We start from the raw sequence: 22,293 nt of genomic DNA on the forward strand, positions 1-22,293 counted from the left end.
GCTCCCTGCTGAGCAGAGCGCCCAATGTGGGACTCAATCCCAGGACCCTGAGATCATGACCTGAGCCGAAGGCAGCGGCTTAACCCACTGAGCGACCCAGGCGCCCTGATTTTTTGGTAATAAATATTTGGGTTCTCCACACAGAGTTCTCCATAAGTTAGGCCTAATACAGTCTCCCCTATACTCTCCTCCGCCCATATGTGATTTTAAGCCCACTTTACACTGAGATCTTGGTTTCTAAATATCATTCTCTATTAAGTGGATCCAAGGCTTTGTACTGTTGTAACTTTTTTCTAAATTTGACATGTCTTCAAAATAAAATAATTAAAAAATTCCAATTTAAAAGGATGTAGACGATGACCTGAAACAAACAAAAATCACACAAGTTTTCCAAAACTGAGGATATGGAACTCAGACTGAGTGCATTTATTTATTATCATTTCCAAAATAATTTCAGTTGGTACAACTGCTTCTTAAAACCGTATCTCTACCAGGCTCAGAATTTAATTACAACCAAGCAATTCACAAAAACACTTTAAGCAACAAAACATGCTTAGTATTTCCTTGAGAAAGGTCCTCCAAACGTGTATAACATCGCTGGGTATTACAGAGAACTGCTAGAACTGTGTCCCAGTTCTGCACTCCTCATGTTGTTAAACTCTTAAAGTTTCCGGGATACTTCCACATCTCAAAATAAAAGCTTTCATGGGGCAGTCTGCCTTCCTCTTAAATTTTAAAGGATACTCTAGATCATTCCTTAGGAAAGGAAAACTATGAACACTTTAAGAGGGAAAACAAGTTGCTTAGACTCCTTTTATATTTTACATTTCAATTATGGGTTCTTTATTCAGACCTTTGAAAATCTGTTATATTTTAAAAAGTATCAGTGGGGACAACAGTAGAAAATATTTACCAGCAGGTTAGCTTCTTCCGAACTCACAGTTTTCTGGATAAATACATGTAGCATCACTAAAAATTTTTCACTATGTATTACACATAGGTTGGAAAGAAATTTAATATTCTGGACTATAACATTCATGTCTTAAAATAGTATCTTGCTTTATTCCTTTTATAATACTAAACTCTTTTAAAAATTTATATCTTATTTTATAGCTATGAATCTCACTGTGTATTTTCTACACCTTGGCCTGAATTTGTTTATGAAAAAAAATCTGACATCTGCAACTTCAGCTGGTTATACTGGGAAGGGGCGGGGGGAGGTTACCATAATTTTATTATACCTTGTATTAACAATCAACCTTCTCACAGAGAAGAAAATAGTTTAAATACCTTAAATCATATTTACAACAATAAAATTCACATTTCATGCTTTAGTGAGACACTTAAATCACAAGATAGTCCTTATAGTTTATTGGAATAGAGCCCTTCAGTACCTGGCCTTCTGCTGTATGCCAGGTACAAAGCTCTGGATGTTACGAAAATAGCAAAACTTACGCCATCTTCCTATCAAGTAGAAAAACTGAGGGTAGATCTTCCCAGCCATCAAGTGGTGACAGAAATCCTGTGTCATAGTGAAGTGAAAAGCAATGTGCTTCCAACCACGGGTTCCCTATGAATCCACTTATTGTCTGGAAAGTGCTAAAGAGCCCAGATGTTCTTTAATACACTTCCTTCATGTGTCTATTGCACAGGATTTTATATGCTTCCAGAAATAGTGCTGTATTTCTTTCCTTAGCTACTATATACATTTTTCTGATAAGTTCAGTGTTTCGTTGGGAAACGGGACTTGCAGAGAGTTCCCTTTGGGGGCAGGCCCAGACCTGCTGCTCCCATTAACCTCATCCACCAGTAATACACTCTCTGAATCCTGCCCCTGGGAGGAGTCCGAGGTCTCTGATATTCGCAAAGTCCTCAGGGAGGTGGTGTCTGCTTGGGCCAGGCCCACTCCAGGTACACCCGGAAGCAGATTCCTGCCTCCAAGACCATTTTCGCTGAGGTCTGGCATGTATAGGAGGGTCTGAGATGTGCTGCTGATCTCCTTCAGCTCTCGGGAGAGGAAGGAGCGGGAGTGGCCAGACATGGCGGAAGATGTCCTTCTGCTGTCTGAGCAGTGCTGTCCCGAATGATCTCTGCGGGACCCACCAATGCGGCAGAAGAGGCACTTGATCTTCTCTATTGCTTTGCTGAGCACTGTCTTCCGCAGAAGGATGTAGATCCAGGGGTCCAGGATGGGGTTCACAGCAGCAATTCGGATGGCCTGCAAGTCTGGGTTTTTGCTGATTTCTCGCACCAAACGTGGCTGATACAACTGGTTGATGAACACCCGTACCTGCATAAATTAGAGGCTCATGTTTAGGTGTTGTCACTCATCAGCTGGGGAAATATTTGCATCAGTGTCTAACGTACTAATATCAGCTAGCAGCTCTCCTTTCTATTAATAAGTGCCAAGAAAGAGCAGCTTACATGGTAAGCCTCAGAAAAACCGGTAGTTGTGCAATCGCATTTGTTTTGAGTTAATGTGACTTCAATATTTCTGTAACTATCTTATGACTATCTTCCCTTGATCAAAGAAGGTATACAAAAATGCAATGTATTTACAGGCAACACATGTGTCCTCAAGAAACATTTTATTAACTTCCTTTCTGTGAGTGCTTTTAAGTTTTTGCCATTCAAATGCAATATCTTTTTCCCTCCATACCCACTGATTTTCCTTATTCCAGTTGCCTTTTCATTTTTTTTATTTTATTAATTTTTAAAAAAATATTTTATTTATTTACCAGAGAGAGAGCAGTTACAAGGAGGGGGAGTGGCAGGCAGAGGGAGAAGGAGACTCCCTGCTGAGCAGGGAATCCAATGCAGGACTCCACCCTAGAACCCTGGGATCATGACCTGAGCTGAAGCCAGATGCTTAACTGACTGAGCCACTTAGACACCCCTCCTGTTGCCTTTTTATATATGTAAATGAAACTGATTTTGTAAGGTAACTAACCATCCAATCATCACAGAAAAGTCCAGAGATTCCTTTATTATAGAGTCTAGTAAGAATACACTGGAAACTTTTAAACCACTATCTGAATCTCATATCATCCAGAATGACCAGAGAGTAGTTTCTGTTTTCTCTTTAGAGTCTGATCATACTAATTCTCTGTGTTACCAACTCTTCCTTCAAACACCTTTTCCAATTTTTTCCCTCCCACTGCATTTCTCGCCTGCATGATTGCCTCAGCCACCCAAGTGGCTTTCCCATCTCCAATCCCTCGCCTCTCCAATTCATCCTCCAAACTGCCACCAGAGGATTCTGTCTAGAAAGCAGATCTAACTGTGTTGCTCAATTGCAAAACCTTCAGTGGCTCCCTGCTGCTTGTACACTATAGTTTTGTTCAGCAACTGCCACTATGTGCATCTTAACTGGAACTCCTGTCGGAATCAGTCCCTTCTGGGGTGCCTGGGTGGCTTAGTCGGTTACTGAGCCACAGTCGGTTACTCAGACAGTAAAACTCAGTCGGTTAAGCGACTGCCTTCAGCTCAGGTCATGATCTCCCCCAGTCCTGGGATCAAACCCCACATTAGGAAGCCTGCTTCTTCCTCTCCCTCTGCCTGCTGCTCCCCCTGCTTGTGCTCCCTCTCTCAAATAAAGACAATCTAAAAAAAAAAAAAAGAATCCGTCCCTCCTTTGTGTCTGTCTAGCATTTGAGGCAGTAAATAGCCAAGTGCTGAAAGCAGCTGTGCACAGACCAGTCAGGAAGAAAACTGGTTCTATCACAGTTTGAACTGTTTTACGGCAAAATGCACGTCTGCAGCCCACGACAGGACAGGTACACATGAATGACAGGAGCATAAGGAGACCCTGACAACCTGTTTAATATTTTGGAGTCTTATTTTTGACAGTTCACAAGTTTTGCACTTACTATAATCACTTACTCATATATTTTTTCATGCATTTAATCATTTAAGAGTAGGCAGCTATAGTGTGTTAGGCGTTGCGTAAGTCTGGCCACAAAAAGTTGCATTAAATACCACAAACTTCTTGAAGGCAGAGAATAATCTACAATGCAGAAGACAGGAAGGAAAACCAGCTGTGACTGCAGAGTGATTAGATGAAATGGGAGAAGAACATAGGGGAGCAAGACTAATCCAGATTGGGGGCAGGAGGGTGTCAGAGGAGGCTTCTGGAGGCTCCTGCCAGAGGAGGGAGCTTGCCTGGGGTTTTTGATGGATGTGGGGGAGTTTGCTAAATTTAGAAGGAAGGACATAGCATTTCAAATAGAGGTAATTCCATGTGTAAAGTCATAGAAGGATGAAATAATACGCCAGCTTCTGGGAACGTCAAATGATTTCCTTCTGAAAAGAGCATGGATTTATGTAAACTTAAGGATGACTACATTTTATTCCTTAGAGGAAAAAGCACTTGCCGAATGTACACTCTTAAATTTACTCTTAGAGTATTGTTGTCTAAATCGTCCTTCTAATTCCACTAGGATCTTTTATGTAAAAATCTCACTTCACATAAAGAGTAGTTTTAAGATAACTGACCTCTGTCTTGAGCAATTGTTTAATAATTATTACTTGCCTTTAGTAATTATTTTAACTTGGGGAGAAGAAAGAGGGTAGTCCCAGGCAAGGATGAATTAAAAACCATAAAAAGGGAGAAAGAACTCATGAAAGCAGAGCTGGAGCCATTTAACTAGGGGCAAATACCTCTAATGAGAGTTGAGGACAATGCTGCTTTACCATACCATACAATAATTAATGTTCATGGTGCATTAATCACCATGAATGAAAGAGAAGGGATATTTTAGAAAGATTTATAACAGTGTAGATACAATAAGTTCAAAATGCTGAAAGAAACAAGTGACATTAATCTGCGAAACTGAACTCATGAGAAACTTGTCTAGATGAAGCTAGATCAGTGAGGTGTAACCATATGTCAATTTCTTCTTTAGCAGGAATTCAGAACTTGATCAGTTACAGGTCCACAGTCCTTTTCTAAGAAATTCGTTTTTTATTTGCAGTTATTTTATTGTTATTCTTTCTCTTTTTTTTTCTTTTCTTTATTTCTTTCTTTTTTTTGATTGCAAAACCTGACCTAAACTTATTTTGGCAGTAAAAGCTGAACTGAACTAGACCATGGGGGTATTTATACTTTATTTATTCTACTGAGTATAAGTATTCCTGTGTTTTGGCTCAGAGGTATTGTCCCAACTACATATTAAACAGTACATTAATTAACAGTACATTCTAAAAGCCAAGAAATTCTGAATTCTAAAACACATCTGGCCCTAAATATTTTAGATAAGGGATTATGGTCCTGTAAATTTCATAGAATAAAACAAAATGGCCAAATAGCTCTCAATAGCATAAAATTAATACCTTGGTCTTTGGAAGATAACTAAATAAAAAGTGAACTAGAATAAACAGAAGTATATGATGTCTTAATAGACTTTCGGAAACCTGCTTGCACAAGCGATACAAGTCAAAGCAGGATTGATTGTCTATCTTTATAAACTAGTGAAACAAAGCATTTTTGTTTTGTTTCTTCTTACCATAAACTTTATTGAGGCAATGAGCTGCGTTTGGGCACTTAGAGATGCCTTTTCTCAGATGAAGTGTTACCAAGACCTGAAGGTTCTGAGGAACTTATCAAGCCACCCAGTCAATGGCTAATTCTGGTCTGGGCCCCAGCGTCTCCCAGTGAATTCCATGTTGCTTTTTCTGTTCTACAGGCTGGCTGACTTTCTGTTTAAGAATTATTTCCTGACAATGGAATCATTGGTACAAAAAGCATGAGGTTTATATATTACTCATATCACCTACTATGTTCCTAAGGGTCAAAGAAATAATGGACTCAAATTTGTTAGTATCAGACCTTCCCAGTGCACAGCCTTTAGGAAAAAACCGCAAGACGGGTCTGTGAGAACTTGAGACTTGCAGCCTCTAGGTGGCGCTGTTGCTCCACCTGGGAGTTTTTGCACTACAGGTTCTCTCTAAATAAAAATTTTCACAGCCATCTCTAAGACCCTTTTCCAGAATAGAATCTTGGTTAACTCTGAACTTTACATTTCTGAGATTTCTAACATTGAAATCTTTTGTTGCTGGTTGCTTCTCCCACCACTACCTCAAAGGAAACAGGGTGAGTATGGCAATAGAAAAAATTTTGAAAGGTTGAAATGGATATAAAAGGAATGAAATTTGTAGCTATTTACAGGAATGTATTAGGAGTTAGCATTTTATTTTAGAATTTCTACGATGTTTTAGAAAAGCCAGAGAGTTGTAAAAAATTAATAATTGGGATTTTGTAATCCAAGGTGATGAGAAACATCACAGCAATCTGTGTTTCCCTTCATCCAAAGCTGTATTTTATTTTGACTAGTGTCTAAGGGAACGAAGGAAGCCCTACTTTAGTTCCATGGCCGGGTGGGGGGTGGGGGGTTGGGGGTGGGAGGTGGGAGGGGCGTGGGGGGTGGAGGGGGAGGGTTGCGGCGGTTGTGCAAGCTTACAATATAATATAAGCCACTGAGCCTGGTTATTTAATTTCATTTTAGGAAAGGAGAGCCCACAGGATAGCAATAAAGACCAGCATGAAAAGTAACATTTCAGGTTCAGATCAAAACATTCTTAAAATGTGTTCAAACCATTAAAAAAAAAAAATCAAGACGAACCAGTTTTCCTTTGTAGCATGTTCTCATTGGAGATTGACTTGAGGTGGAGAAAAAGACAAACATGAACAAAAGCTCCATGTTCTCCATAGGGTTTGAAAAAGTCTAGCAATCTCTGTCTCATTTTAAAGGCTACTCTCCCCAAAGCAGGGGAAACTCCTGATTAAGATGGGAATATCCATAGCAGTAGTTCAATGTCATGTGGGGAGGTGAAAGTGCTTGTCTGGAATTCCTGTCAAAATAAACAGTTTTCAGTGTTGGAAGAGTGTGCTCCTGATAAAACAGAACCTCTGCATGGGCTGGCGGGGGGGTTGGGTAGAGACACCTTAAAACAGTTCACTGGATACAAACAACATGTATACTTCTTGCAATTTTAAAAGTGAATCTCTTTTTTAGGAGCCGCAGATTTGTGCGTGTGCTTTATCTTTAATATTGGCAGACACTACAATATTCTGAAGTGCTTGAAGATGACCAGAAATTAGGACTCAGGAGCACTGGAACATAACTTGGAGAAAACACGATAAACCCAAAACAAGGTGTGAGGACAGGAGAGCTGTGTGTTGCAGAGGCACAGGCACACGCTCTGAATCAGACTAACCTCTGTTCAAATCCTGGCCCCGTTCCTTCTAATAAGGAATGTGCAGGTGATGACAGGGCTTCGTACAATGCCTGGCACATAACGTACATGTCTGGTGTCCTTGCTTTCTTGGGAGCCCATGCATGTAAGTTTGGCTACTGTGGAATACAGGAATAATTTCAAAACCACAGTTTAGAAGTAACTTTGGGGTATAGTTAAAGGATTTGGTATCAAAAACATGTCCTTCCTATGTAAGAAAAACCTGTTAGCAGGGAATGTCTAATTGAAGAATGTTGAAATTTTGATGAGATTGATTTAGTCATTGATTGTCAAAGTACAAATACTTTCTAATAAATGACAAGATCCTAGAGCAGGGTTTGTGTGTGCTGTGTGTTCTGTTCCAAGAACATAAATGGAATTATCTGTGTGTGCTCAGTTATCTAACTGCCCTGTGAAGAATCCAAAATTGACACAGCTGTTACTAGAAATTCTTACCACTTTTTTTTTTTTTTAAGTGACAAAAAATATTTAAGTAAAGTATAGTAGAAAGAATTCTTACCTGAGTGTCAGTGTAAGGAAGCTCCGTTCCCCTTCCCTCTGGGTCACTAACGAGCCATTTATTGTAGGCAAATTAATTTCTATAGGTCAGTCTCTACACTGAAAATACATTTCTGAAGTCACTTTTTTTGTTGTTGTTTGTTTGTTTTGTTTTTTTCTATTCAAGCTTTCAGTATTTTTTTTTAAAGATTTTATTTATTTATTTGACAGAGAGAGATCACAAGTAGGCAGAGAGGCAGGCAGAGAGAGAGGAGGAAGCAGGCTCCCTGCTGAGCAGAGATCCCGATGCGGGACTCGATCCCAGGACCCTGAGATCATGACCTGAGCCGAAGGCAGCGGCTTAACCCACTGAGCTACCCAGGTGCCCCAAGCTTTCAGTATTCTAATGGGCGATTACAAGAACCACTTTGTGTCTTGGGGGGGAAAAATCTTAGCAGATATTCATAAAAACTGAGCTTTGACAGGTCAGCAAAGTGTGGTAAAAATCCAGGAGACTGGGACCCCCCTGCCCCCAACAGCTCCTCAGCAAGTTGCAGAAGGATAGAAAATTATTCAGTGCCCTTGAGAAGACTGAGGAGCAGAGTGCAAATCCTGGCTAGCCTTGCTTTCTGCACTATTGGGACGAGATGCTGGATGTGGGAATCTCTTCTTTCCATGGGCTACTCTGCAGTGTCCAGCGTTCTACCACCAACTTGGTCCACAATTCCAGGGTTATGACTAAAAGACTGCTTTCAGGAACGGCTGTGTTTTTAACTTAGCCAAATTTATTTGAAAAATAATCAAATGGTTCAGGTTCTGCTGTAAGAGTACTTGAATTCATGGCATTCCTCTTACTCCTTTAACTGTGATTTGTACTTCCTCCCAAATCCCATCAGCTGTCCGGGGACTCTGGTTTGCTTTCAGTAAAGTCTATCTATTCCCACCGTTTCCTCTGCTCTAATAAATCTTTCTTGATCGAATGCTGGTGAAGGCTTTATAGAGACATCGGGCGTATAGGAAACAACCAAATTAACACTCACAAGAAGCTATTTTCCTAAAGATCAATGTTTTCCTTGTCCAAAGCAGAAGACGAACCAAACTGGCCATTCTACCCCTAAAAGAGATGAATCCTTGTCACTTAGAGTAAGAAGAAAGAAAATAAGAGAAGGAAGTAAGTGGTAAATACGGCCTTGGCCTGCCTATGCAAGGGGGAATATGCTTTTCAAATCCTACGGCATTAACTGTTTAGTGCTGAGGCAAAAGATTTGATTTTAATTGTTAGCTCAACATTAGTGACTACAGAATTGGGCACCAGAAGTTGATCTAGCTACAGTATTTAACATTGGGACCATAGGAGGCTGTTGTCTTGTTTGCATATTTCAGAAGAAGTCAGTCCCTTTTATTTATCTTAAGTGTAGACTCATTTCTTCACCTTTTTTTTGTTTAAAAAAAAACAGAGACTGGTTTTAAATGGAAGAATAGGCAAAATGACAAGAACCACCTTCCCACCAAATCTTGTCATGTAACGTTCCTTGTTGAATGTACTTATAACACCTTCTCTGTTCATTGATTATGACTCATTTTAGAAAATTTCTCAAGTTTAGCACAGTTTCTTTTATCTACGATTAAGCTCCCAATCTTTCTCAAATTTCCATTCCAAGCTCTGTTTAAAAGACATGTGTTTTGGATAACAAATTAAAATTTACTTTTTCCTATGTAACTCAGTATCAGGTGCCCTCTAAGAGCCACTGTAATTTTTTTCCCCCTTGTGTCCAAAAGACAAAATTTGGCTGCTTATTAAACCTCAAACACTGTGTCAAGCTTTCTGAAACTTCAAGTAAGATCTGTTTGCTCTCTTAGCCTTTCCAAAGCGTTTTAACTGTTTTTGAAGGGTTTGATATTCCTCAAATAGGATTAGCAACCAACTTGCTTTGATAAAGGTAAAAAGGGTGCTTCATTACTTTCCTTGGAACTGAAGATAGGTCCGATGGCTTTACAAGTCAGAGTTCAGAAACTTTAAACTTCAGTTGCGATCTGAATATGAGAAACATGAAAATACAAGAAAGCTGTAAAAGTAAGCCAAGGAAGACTATAGTTATGGGTAAATTCCCCTTTTAACTCTTTCAGTAACAGGAGAACTGTGGGTGGGATAATGACTTCCTTGCTTATCATTAATTTACAACTAAACTGATTCTGAAATTAGACTTTTGTAGCCAGAACTAAAGGCTAAACCCCAAAGTTACGGTTCCTTGATTCCTTATTACTTACAAAGACTTGTAAGTACTTCACTGTATGACTACTTCTTAGCTGAGCCAGTTTCAATTTACAGAGTAAAATTACGTAGTATCTCCTGAACTACTGACTTTATATAATAGTGGATAGTATGTGTTGGTTAAAATGTGGCTAATTTGCAGACTACAAGTATACCTCCTATAGTTTCTTGCCTCTAGCTTCTCAAATAACATCAAAGGCTTTGTGATAAATGGCCCCCGTACCAAAGGGGCAGGTCCACTTCAGCCCATAAAATAAATGAAGTTTTTTATGCCTCTTTGGATGTTTTAAGAAAACAATTCACCTGTCCCTGTGCAGTCATCAACAGCTTCATATGCTTACCTTCAGATTTTACAAGTATGTGCATGTTGCTAAACTAGCTCTGTTTTCTCAGTTAAAGTGGATATTCTTCTGTATATAACAGCCCCTCACTTTGTCATTTATTGTACTGTAAAACATTAGGCAGCAGCCAGAGAAAGGAGCCTTAGCGGGAACAGGGTTGTTTCTTCCAAAATCTCACTGTATTCTGAGTTGCCATTACAGACAGTAAAATATATTTATGTGGCTCAAGTGTGACTTAACTTGGTAAATTATACTGCACCCTGGAACGGTTTAAAAGCCCTTCTGGCCCATCATATATATTTCTGTTTTTTACAAATTGTCAAGAAGCTACTGTGTGCTGGCTCTCAGCCACATCTAAGTTCCTTTTGTTTACACTCACTTTTATCAGAGATATATTTTGATATGAAAGATCCCTGGACTGTATTAAGAGAAAGAAAGGAAGAATAGCTCATTAAATTTATTTTCTCTTGTTCCCAATCAGCAGAAGAAAGAAAAGTTCTCTCTTTTTGAGTTGGTAGTTTAGAATTTTTAGAAATGGAGTGTTTGAGAGATGGAAAAACCCAGAACTTGTTGCTTTCAAGAGAAACTCTAGGAAGGTGTTATGCACATGAGCCTATCGGTTGCTGGTGCACTCTGGTTTAAGGACAGGCTGAGAAGAGAACTTAGGTGCATTTTCAACCTTTCTGTTAATAACATTTTGAAAGCTAACCCAAAGGCGGTGTCCCAAAAGTGAACTGTGCCAAAACTCAAATGCACACACTGTACGAAGGCCAAACTTAGAAATGTTCTAGGAGTGAGACATGATGTAATATTATGTGAACAGGGTTTGGAGTCAGGTGGGTCTGAGGTTCATCACAAGCTGCAGGGTTTTGGCTTGGCAATAACTAGATCACCACCTCTAAAGCTTCCTTTCTTTAGGATGGCACTGTACTTCTCACAGTTATTGAGAAGGCAAATTCAATAACCCCTTTACATCAGCCTGCCCTTCACAGGCTTGAGAATCCTGGCTTTCCTGGTCCCAAGAAAGAATGAAAGAACCTGACTCTGGGACATGCCCTAGTAGGAACTGGGACCCACACGTGCAATGCATAGCATGGTAAAGGCAGGAAGTCCAGCCTGACCATAGTTCTGCTAGATTATTTTAAGCAAGTCACGCCCTGTATCATGTGAGGGCGTCTGACTAGACCAAAACACATCCAGTCTCTCTAGCTCTAAACTTCTACATAATCTACCAAAACAAACAAACAAACCAAAAGAAAAAACTTAATGCATAAATCACAGCACCAAAACCCCATTGCCCTAAGGAATGGTGTATAACAAAGAGATCACCACCCCCGAGGTTTCGGGCTTCTGTGGTTCACAGTGAAGGACCTAAGTCACACTACAGCGGTTTCCCCTCCGCATCTGACAGTGTCAGGTGTTCCCGGAAGGCTCAAGGCCAATGTCAGGCAGCGAAGGGTAGGGGCTGTCCCGGGAGAGAGAGGAAACCAGGCTTTCGGAGAAAGAAACTGGGGGGCCTAAGAGAAAAGCACCTGCTACATCTCACTGGGGATGCGGTCAAAGAGGAGGTTGGGCCTGCGCTGTGAGAAGTCCAGCGCCGAAATTCCAGGCCCGACCTGGAGGCACTGTCAAGGCACAAAGAGGGAAAAGAGGAAGCGGCAGACAGAGGAGGGAAGCGGCAGACAGAGGAGGGAGGTGGATGCGGGGCAAGGACCCCTGAGGGCCCCATTCCCAGCCACTCACCACGAGCGGGATGGAGCAGATGAGCACCACCAAGGAGGTGGCGATGAGTAAGATGACCATCTGGATCTCGGCGCCCGCTATGCCGCGGAAACTCCGGCGGCGGCGAAAGTCGCTGAGGCGCGGCAGGGCGGGGGAGGCGGCGGCCGCGCTGCTCCGGCAGGGGGCCCAGGGCACCGCGAGCGGGCCCGCCGCGTGGTGCTGCTCGGTGCCCAGCGACGTGCGGCGCATGAACTGGCGGTGCATGCGGAGCAGCGCACCGCACACCAGCACGTTGCAGAGCACGGTGGCGAGGATGAGGAAGGAGCTGAAGCCGGCGTACATGTAGGAGAAGGCGGCGTGCGCCGTCACGTTGGTGGTCCAGTCAATAAAGCACCAGGTGTCCGGGTACTGCAACCGCGAGCTGCCCAGGCCCATGTTGGGCAGCGCGCAGAAGAGCACGTTGGACGCATAGACCGCGACGAGCGTGAGGCCGGCCAGCCGCTTGTCCACGTAGTGGCTGTAGAAGTAGGCGTGGTTGATGGCCAGGTAGCGCTCGATACTCATGGCACAGATGATGCTGAGGCCGGACAGGCTGAAGAAGAGCAGGATGAAGGTGCTGTACTCGCAGAGCGCTTCGCCTCCGGGCCACTGGCCCTTCATGTACGTGGCGATGGTCACCGGACTCACCAGCAACGTGCCCAGCAGGTCGGTGACGGCCAGCCCGCATACCAGCGTATAGAAGGTCGTCTCCTTCTGCTCCTTGCGCGACTTGCACAGCACCACGATCGCCACCAGGTTGCCCACCACTCCGAAGATGAACATCACCGCCGGGATGGTCACCGGGCTGTTCGGACGGTCGGGGGTCGAGGAGGCGGACGCATTGACCCCAGGCGTGGACATGATGCTGGCCGTCGGTACGCAGCCTTGGAGTTCGAGGCTGGGTCTGGGGATGGCAGGAGAGACAAAGGCGCGGTGAGCAGAAATTACCCCTTGCCGGGTGTCAGACCCAGGCCCAGGAAACACTGTGCTGATGAGACAGGACGAACGACTGGACCCTGCACGGTGGACTGAAGCCACTTACCAACTTCGGCCACCGAAATCTCAAGGCTCCGGACACGTCCTGACAGAAGCACCACTCTACTGCCATTAATATTTGTCGGTTGATACTGCCAATCTCTCCTCCTCCCTCAGCCCAACTCTCTCCACCGCCAAGATGAACAAGACCTATCTCTAGGGATAAGTGAGTGGTTCGCGCTTATTCCCGACAGATTCTGAGTCAATAAAATCCTCACTGAAAACGAGTTACGGAAGGCAATTTGGAAAGCGCGCTAGCTCCTCCCGGGCCCGGCTGGAGGAGCGCCCGCCCACCGCTCCCGGCCTAGTGCCCCCAACCCCTAGTCCGTCTCACCTGTGGTAGCCGCGGCGGTGGCAGCAGCTAGGACCCCAGGGTCAAGGCTCAGAAATCCACGACACGCCTCTAACCTGCCCTCAGTCTCGCCTGCTCAGTGTGGAGCTTGCCAAGCCTTTGTCTTTGAGAAGAGCCGGGTCCCGGTGGCTGCCAATTTTCCGGAACTGGGGTCAGAATGGCAAGCTTTCAAAAACTTGGGAGAACCAGAAGGGTCGCGGGATGGGTCAACGCAATCTGATCTTGGATTTCTTTCTTCCTTTCTTCTTCTTTCTTCCGTACCTTCAAAGACGGGACCAAACTTCGAGGAGCCCGCCGGTCCGGTCCCCCGGCTGACAGGGCGCAGGTGGGGCCGCGCGCGCAGGTGGCACGGAGCCTCGGTCCCGGATTCGGACCACCCTCCTCCTCAACCCTGGGCAGCACGGGCGGCTATCGGGGCTGGCGGCTGCCACTGAAGCTGCTTCCGACGCCCCGGGGGCGGCTTGACGTCCACTTGGCCTGAGGCTCTGACCTGGGATCTTTCATCTTCTTCCTCTTGGCTGCCGGGTTGCGAGCTCCGCTCTCGCCCTTCCAGCCTCTGTACAAACTTTTCTTCTGCTCCAAGTTTCCCTGGCGGAGGCGGGGACACGCAGAGCGCGGCCCGGGCGCCCATTGGCCGGCCGGGGAGAGGGCGGGGCGTGTTCTCCGTCGCCCTCGCCGCGGGGCAGCGCGCGGGGCTGGGAGGCGGGGCTCCGAGCCGCGCGCGAGGGCCGGCTCCCCGCGGCTGCCCGCAGCTTGCCCCGCCTCGTCCGGGCCGGGGTCGCGAAGACGGGGCCGCGGGTCTCAGGCTAGTGTGCAGAGTGCTGCCGCGGGCGGGGGCCCCGGGAGTCCCTGGTGCTCTCCCAGAACCCTCCGAACTACTCCAGACTCGGCTTGCAGAGGGAACTAACTCTGAAGCCAGCATCTCTTCTCCCCCACTGCCTCCCGCTCCGAGTCAGCTATTTCTCGCACCTCTGCACGTGGACCTCCACACCTGGGTGCTGGGAAGGGAGGTCGACAGCTTTAGAACGCCAGCTTAGAGCGGCCCAGCGGTGTGTGTGCGCGCGCGCGCGGTCCCGGGGGGGTAGGGTGGAGAGGAGCGGTGCGTGCGCGCGCGTGGCCCGGGGTTCCAAGTCGGGAAAGAGCGCGCACGCGACCGGGGGCGTGGATGGGCTGTCGCGTGCCACGCTTGGGCGGGGGAAACAACGGAGAATCTATCCTCCAGAAGTAATTACAGTCGGTCCAGGAAAGTAGTTGGTTGGCAGTGCCCAGGCTGTGCGCATCGCTCTGTCGGGCATCCCCGGGTTAAAAAAAAAAAAAAAATAGCGCCCGAGAGACGGGACCGCCGCCTCTCCCGAAACTGGTGGCGGAGCCCTGGGGCTGTGGAGACAGGTGACCCGCAGGTACCACGTGGGACAGTTAGGGTGGGAGGGCTGTGTAACCGCGGAGATCTTTCTCCTCCTCCCGGGAACTACTCCCAGTAAGAACGGCCTTCTGAGCTTCGAGCCTTGGCCGTGTTGTATTCACGTTGGGTACTTTCACCACGAAGCCTTTGGACCGCTGGCAGATGGGTGCGATGGGGATTTGAAAGTTTTTCCAGGGAAGGAATTCAACAGTCATTGTCTCCATGATTAACTCTTGGAACCGCCCAATAGCTCTACCTTTTTTCTTTAACAATTTTACTTACTTGGTGGTGGGAACAGTGTTTTTGTAACAAACTCATTGTTCACTTCTTTGTACTCTGGTTCCTAAAATCAGGACTGAAAACAGAAAAGAAACGATTGCAAAACTCCATGGTGTAATTATAACTGCTTCGCTGGTTTCTTTGTTTTGTTTTGTTTTTGAACAAAATTAAGAGATTCTGTGGGCCTTTTAAATTCCTAGAAAAATCTGTTTCTAAGTGCCGGATACATGCATTTTAACATACTACATTTCCTCATAGATTAAGCAACTAACTCGATTCTTTTATGTGATAAGCAGGTATTCATTCCTTAACTGTTATTTCATAAACAAACAGACCCCCTAAGAATTGACCTGGTTCTCCTTTTACTGTCAAATGGCACTGTGAAAAAACAAAAACAAAAATAAAGAGCAATGGGAGAACCAGAAAGGGCATTCCAGACTTCACCTCAGCACAGGACATGAAATACCTGGAATTACTCTTAAAGATACTACATGGATATATTAATATAACATTGTTCTATTGTTTATGCTATTTCCTCATGAATATCGGAGATTTGGAAGGAATCTATAAAAATAATTGCCCGCAGTTGGTCAGTTGCTCAGTCTTGTCTTAATCAGCATAATAACCATTTATGTTTGTCTATGTTTTCTGTGAGTAGTAAACTCTAAGGTTGTGTCAGCCTTGAAAACAAGATAACACTAGAAAAAGGAACCCGCACATTCTACCCCCATTCTTCCCTAATCTGTTGCATCATTATCACCCTGTCAGGTGGCTATCAGTAAGTATAGGAAGGAGAGGTGGGAAGTTCTACTTATACTCATGCTAATAAAAATATTTTTTCCATTTTTCTTTCCATTTGAAGTTCCTCAAATGGAAAACAGGATTGGTACTTGTTAATTTTTTAAAAATCTTATTTATTTATTTATTTATTTACATATTTACTTGTCAGAGGGAGAGAGAGCACAAGCAGGGGGAGCAGCTGGCAGAGGGAGAGGCAAACTCCCTGCTGAGCAAGGAGCTAGATGCAGGACTCCATCCCAGGATGGAGGATCCTGTGGGATCATGACCTGAGCTGAAGGCAGGTGTTTAACTGGCTGAACCACCCAGGCATCCTGATACTTGTTAAATTTTTAAGAGTGAAGAGTATATTAAATATAATAATAGAGGCACACTGCTGAAATGATTAGTGAGGTTACAAGTTTTAACATGTCATTGATAAGCTGGGCTTGTTATCAATGGAACCATCTTTTTTATACCGGTCTTTTAAATTTTCTTTTCACAGTAGTTCTAGCAAGATGGAAATAAATGAGAAACCAGGACACCAGATGAAAAGAAATTAATGAAGTTTAACTGTATCCTCTTTTGCTGTATGATTCTTAAAGCTTAAGTTTAGCCTTCAGAAGTCGAATTTGAAGATTAGGGAAACAACTATTTTATTTTCTTAATTTGGAAAACTGGAACACAGTGGTTCAGTTGCCCTCACATTCTTCCAGGAATCTATACTGCAAAAGGAAATTAAGAATTTTCATGGCATGTAGACCATTTTTGTTCTAAAAATTATTTTCTATTCTCCCTTGCAGTTTTTACCTCAATCCTTATTTCTCTGCACTGGAAGACCGGGGTTCAATTCTTGAGAATTGTTGTTAAATCCTTTTTGGAAGTTTAAACTAGTGTAAGAGCTGCCTAAGTAATCAGTCTGTTTTAGCTAAATATTTGCCTACTCTTTTGAGTAAACATCCCCAAGGTAGGAACCTCTTTAAAAGCTAAGGCTGGGGGCACCTGGGTGGCTCAGTGGATTAAGGCCTCTGTCTTCTACTCGGGTCATGGTCCCAGGGTCCTGGGATGGAGCCCCGCAGCGGGCTCTCTACTCAGTGGGGAGTCTGTTTCCTTCTCTCTCTCCGCCTGCCTCTCTGCCTATTTGTGATCTCTGTCAAATGAATAAATAAATCTTAAAAAAAAAAAAAAAAAAAAAAAGCTAAGGCTGCTTGGAGGCTACCAACCACATTTCCTTTGACTAATGTGAATCCTCCTTGAAACAAAGGGATGGGTAAGGAAGAGGTAATTCCTGCGAAGAATCCCATTCCTGGAATGGGTAATTCCTGCTAATTCCAGTGGGATTAATCAGATCTGGCCTGGATCCCTTCTTAAACCTAATCTGGCCAGATCTTAAAGCACCTACATTCATGTAGCACATCTGTGCAAATTGTGTTTGCTGTCCATCTTCCCTGACAGGCCATGTGGATACTAAAAACAGTGAAAAAGGCATCTTTCTGGTGCAAATAACACAGTGCTTTTGGATACAGTTGTCTTCCATGTGTTCCCTGATTTGGTCCAGTGGATGACAAGTGTGGCATTAACCTGAGCTTGGGCATGAGGAGAGGTCCACAGTTGTGGTTGTGGCCCTCCAAGGACCGCCCTCCTTTTTTATTTTTTATTTTTTTTTATTATTATTATTTTTTTAAAGATTTTATTTATTTATTTGACAGAGAGAGATCACAAGTAGGCAGAGAGGCAGGCAGAGAGAGAGGAGGAAGCAGGCTCCCTGCTGAGCAGAGAGCCTGATGCGGGACTCGATCCCAGGACCCTGAGATCATGACCTGAGCCGGAGGCAGCGGCTTAACCCACTGAGCCACCCAGGCGCCCCTCGCCCTCCTTTTTTAGTGGTATATTTCAAATGTGTGGTCCCCAATTATTACCACTTTCTGATCATGAATTTCAGGCTGAGTCTAGTGCCTGGAGTTCGCCCATGACAGTACTGTGCTAAAGTCCCCGGCATCTTCTTGTGGAGATAAATTTACTGCAGTGGAGGCCAGTTGCCTCCAACTGACTCCTTTAGGTTGCTTCCTCAAAGTGTTGGTTTTCTACCCTTTTTATTTTCCCCTTCTTTGCTCTCAAGTATTTCTACAGCACTCCCATTGTGGATAGGCCAATGGGCAAAGAAAGGATTGATTACTTATTGTTGCCCATTTTGAAGATCTAGGTGGAGAGGGAAAGCCTTACTAGTTCAGGAGTCTCTTCTGTTGGAAGGCGGACATTCTGATTATACTTGAGTTTCTTGTCACATTCTCACCAGTCTCTCTGAGGCATCAGTCTAGGCCAGTCGGAAGGAGGAACCTGTGACTTGAGAGAACACGTGGATGTGTATTCTGCTTACTGAACCCCTGCAAAAGAAGTTCAGAGCTCTTAATTGGGGAGCAGAGGGCGAAATGAAGTAAGATTGCCATCTGTTGGAATTCAAGCCAAAAATTAGTCTCTGGCCTGGCCTACTTCTTGACCTCCTACTTAATAGGTGTAGATCACAAAGCATGCTAAAGTGCTGAGTTGAAACTCTGCTGTAGTTTAAGAAGGTCTGAAGATATGAAAGTCTGAGGCAGGTCACCTCCTTGAAAGCAAAGAAATTAGATGGGCAGCTAATTTTATTGGAAAACTTTATTTTATTTTATTTTTAAGAGCCACAGTGTTTGGTTTAACAGGAAATGAGATTAGATTGTTCACATAGGAAAGCAATTTTAAATACGATTTTCTGATGTCAAGTTATTTTGAGTGTCTATTTTCCTATAATAGATTATATATGATAAAGAGCTATAAAATTTACCTAAAGCATTTTTGCAGAAAGATTCATTCATGGACTCTAATAGAAGAACAGCAAGTACATTTTGAGGTCATCTAATGTGAGGGCTGAGCATCAACTATGGATTTTTTTTTCTCTCAATTGCGAATTAGTATAAGGTGTCAATTGTTAAGAAATTTTTTAAAAATGTTGAAATTTTAGTAGCTGAGATACTTCTCAAAATTGTCTTCCTGTGTTAATGATTTGACTTCATCTCAATCCTATTACACTAGTGCTGCAGTGTTTTTAAAAGAACACTGGCAGTGCATTGTCTAAAGTGCAAGTCACTCTAAACTGTGTTTAATTTTGACTTTTTAAAAAAATGATTTTATTTTTTAAGTAATTTCTGTACCCTATGTGGGGCTTGAATTCAAAACCGCAAAATCAAGAGTTGCAGGTGCTCCTAATTTAAACTTTGTTAGCGGTTAGTTCTTACCTGAGTATTCTACCTATGGACTAGATGATTGTTTGCAGCCAAACAAACTATAAAAAGAATTATTTAGTTTTGTCTTCCTTTTCCTGGCTTGCATCTCATCTTTTGTTTTGTGTCCCAAATTGAACACTTAAAAAAAAATCTCTTCTCCCCCAAAGAAACAAAATGTATTTTCCTCTTAAGGAGGAAGCTATATGCTAGATAAGGGTTTTACCTGGACACCCATAATTTTGGAGATCTCGTTTGCAGACTCCTTTAGTTTCTTACATGCTGTATGGTCACCTGAACTTGAAGGCGTGGTGCTAAAAATACCCATTTTATGAAGCGTCTGTGAATCCTAGGTTGTCAGAGAAAGTCCAGGGATCTCTTTTTGGCTTAGGACTGTTCAACTTTTAACCCCAAAGCAGGTCTTTTAGCCTTTGCCAAAGGTGAGTCTGAACAGAAGAAAGATTTAAAAACGTATTTCAAAAAATTCAGTTATTTGTATGTTTCATTGATTTTCCCTTGATTTTTTTTTAAATTTATTTATTTGACAGACAGAGATCACAAGTAGGCAGAGAGAGAGGGAGAGAGGGAAGCAGGCTCCCTGCTGAGCAGAGATTCCCGATGCGGGGCTTGGGATGGGGCTTGGGATCATGACCAGAGCCGAAAGCAGAGGCTTTAACCCACTGAGCCACCCAGGCACCCCTTCCCTTGATGTTTTTAAGGGTTAGTTTATTCTCTTAAGACCTAGAATATGTTTTTGCACTGACTTTTTCCCCCCTGCGTCTGTCTGTCTTTCTCTACACTCAATGTGGGACTCGCACTCACGACCCCAAGATCCAGAGTCAGCTTTTTCTCCAATTGAGCCAGCCAGGCACCCCCACAATCCCACTGTGTGTTTCTAAGATGAGATCTATACAAGACAGTTAGAGGGTTGCATCTGCTGTTTTACTGATTTGCACAAACAACGCTTGTAGAGAAAGAGGCCTGAGAGCTGTAGCTTTAGAAAAGCTGTATTTGGGGTGCCTGGGTGGCTCAGTGTGTTAAAGCCTCTGCCTTAGGCTCAAGTCATGATCCCAGGGTTCTGGGATCAAGCCCCGCATTGGGCTCTCTGCTCAGCGGGGAGCCTGCTTCCTCTCTCTCTGCCTGCCTCTCTGCCTACCTGTGATCTCTGTCTGTCAAAAAAATAAATAAAATCTTTATTTTAAAAAAGCTGTATTTATCAGAAATTCCTATTTCAGGAATTTTTCAGTTTTTCCCAAGTCATCCCCTGCACTACTGTGTGGTGGTTTGTGGAGCTCTTGTTTATTTCTAGAAATCTGAGGGAATCATTTATGTTACAGAGCCAGTATCAGCTCTATAATCCGTGAGCTAATGTGTTAGTTGTGGTGGCATTTTAAACCTTGGGCAAATGCTAACATCTCATTTCCCCCTTCCATCCATAATAATGATAATAGCTTTCCTATAATTCAAATGAAGGCTCACTGTTGAGAGCTTTCCTTTGCACACCCCTCCCTGCTCTGCAACAACGGGTCCCCATCACACCTCCGAGAATAGCAGCACCTGTTGAGCCTTAAATCCACAAACCCTGCTATCTAAGACAACCAGGATTCTAGACACCTTCTGAAAGAAGCCAAGCAGATCTTCCCTCTTTCTTTTTCTCCTCACCCTTTCCATTTCCCTATCAACAATATCAATAAGTAGCATTTATTAAGCATTTACCAGGTACCACGCAGTGTACACAGTGTTTTGGGTGAAATTTTTTTTGCCTTCTGTAAAAATTAGAATACTTCTTCTTCTTCTTCTTTTTTTTTTTTTTTAAGATTTTATTTTTAAGTAATCTGTATACCCAATGTGGAGCTCCTACTCACAGCCCAGAGATCAGGTTGAATGCTCCACTGACTGAGCCAGCTAGGCGCCCCTATTTTTCAAGGTCACAGAGCTCATGAGTGCTGTGACAGAGAGTACAAGTTATTGAGCACTGAATTACAGAGTCTTTTTCCCCAATATTGAGCAGGGGCCCACTCCTAAGCACCTCAGCCCCTCCCTGAAACAAAAAAACAAACAAGTAAAAAGGCTACCACATTTTAATAAAGGATACAGGTAAAACTTCTCTGAACAATAATGGTATGTTCAGTCTACACACCTGCCATGCCTGTGCCCCTAGGAAGCGGGTACAAAAAGCAGGAAGTAGAAAATTCAGTGTTTCTGATTTGAGTTCCATTTTCCATTGTATATGGAGTAGGTTACCACTTCTGCAACTAGCAAGGGGATCAATAACAATTTCTATGACATTTAAATGACCGACTACTTCCTTATAAAGCTCTGGCTTCCTCTCTTCCCAGACAGTGCCCAAATCAACTTTCCTGCTTCGGTTGAACTTACAGTGGAGAGTGGTGGTCCGTAAGCTGCAAAAGCATTGATTGAGTATCAAGTGTAAGCCATATGTCCTACTCAGCCCTGTAGATTTATCTTCAGTGAGCGTCTGGTGAACCTCCAAGGGGGTTGGCATTATTGCCCTTGCAATAATGCCAAGGATGTAAAGTCAGTAAGAAAATCTGCATTCATTTGGTCTCCTTTTTTATAGGAGATGGTGTGGGAATGGGTATAATCAAGAAAGATTAGCATAAACTCAGGAATGGGGGTGTGTGGGGGAGAAATAGATCATCTATCCCTTTTTGTCTTCCTAGATTCATTACAGACATTGCTAATCAGTCGCATCACTCTTTCCTTTAAGGGCCCACCACCAGTTTACTAGCAATGGCACAAGAAATGAAACTCATTTGCCATGCTCGATCTAGCATGCAATTTGTAGAGTTGGCTTTAAGAGACCCTAATAGATGGTGGTTTTGTAAACCTGTGATGATACATGTGTGTGGTCCTTTTTGCCTAGATTATGGAAGGGCTATGAAGGTCTTTTATCAGGATTTTTTGCTTTGGAGAGCAAACTTTGTATGAAGAGAGTGTGAAATGGGTATAGAAAGAGAGAGATCATGATCACTAAATATGTAACTAGAAAAAAAACCTCACACAGGATAGAGGATCCTGCAAAACAGTTCACCTAATAGGTACTTCAAGAATATCTGGGATGTATC

The 22,293-nt window shown here is 43.4% G+C and overlaps 1 protein-coding gene and 1 long non-coding RNA gene across 21 annotated transcripts in view; one reads left to right on the plus strand and one right to left on the minus strand.

The window, feature by feature from the left end:
• Positions 1-397: 397 nt before the first annotated feature.
• PTGER4 (prostaglandin E receptor 4) lies at positions 398-14,119 on the minus strand. The gene is made up of 3 exons (XM_082724660.1): positions 13,475-14,119; positions 12,088-13,009; positions 398-2,290 (listed from the first exon to the last, which is right to left on the minus strand). The coding sequence occupies exons 2-3, from the start codon at positions 12,964-12,966 to the stop codon at positions 1,700-1,702; spliced, it is 1,470 nt and encodes a 489-aa protein (XP_082580786.1). The 5' UTR covers positions 12,967-13,009; positions 13,475-14,119; the 3' UTR covers positions 398-1,699.
• A 430-nt stretch (positions 14,120-14,549) lies between these two features.
• Positions 14,550-22,293, plus strand: part of LOC309861626 — a 110,475-nt gene continuing 102,731 nt past the window's right edge. For 10 of the 20 annotated variants that reach the window (XR_014310062.1, XR_014310063.1, XR_014310064.1 and 7 more), the window contains exon 1: positions 14,551-14,892. This is a non-coding gene — a long non-coding RNA (uncharacterized lncRNA). Of the gene's footprint in view, positions 14,893-21,543; positions 21,635-22,293 lie in introns of all 20 variants that reach the window. The other 10 variants (XR_014310057.1, XR_014310058.1, XR_014310059.1 and 7 more) reach the window with 3 other exon arrangements.

Source organism: Mustela nivalis, assembly GCF_964662115.1.
Source record: "Mustela nivalis genome assembly, chromosome: 3".
NCBI lineage: Eukaryota > Metazoa > Chordata > Mammalia > Carnivora > Mustelidae > Mustela > Mustela nivalis.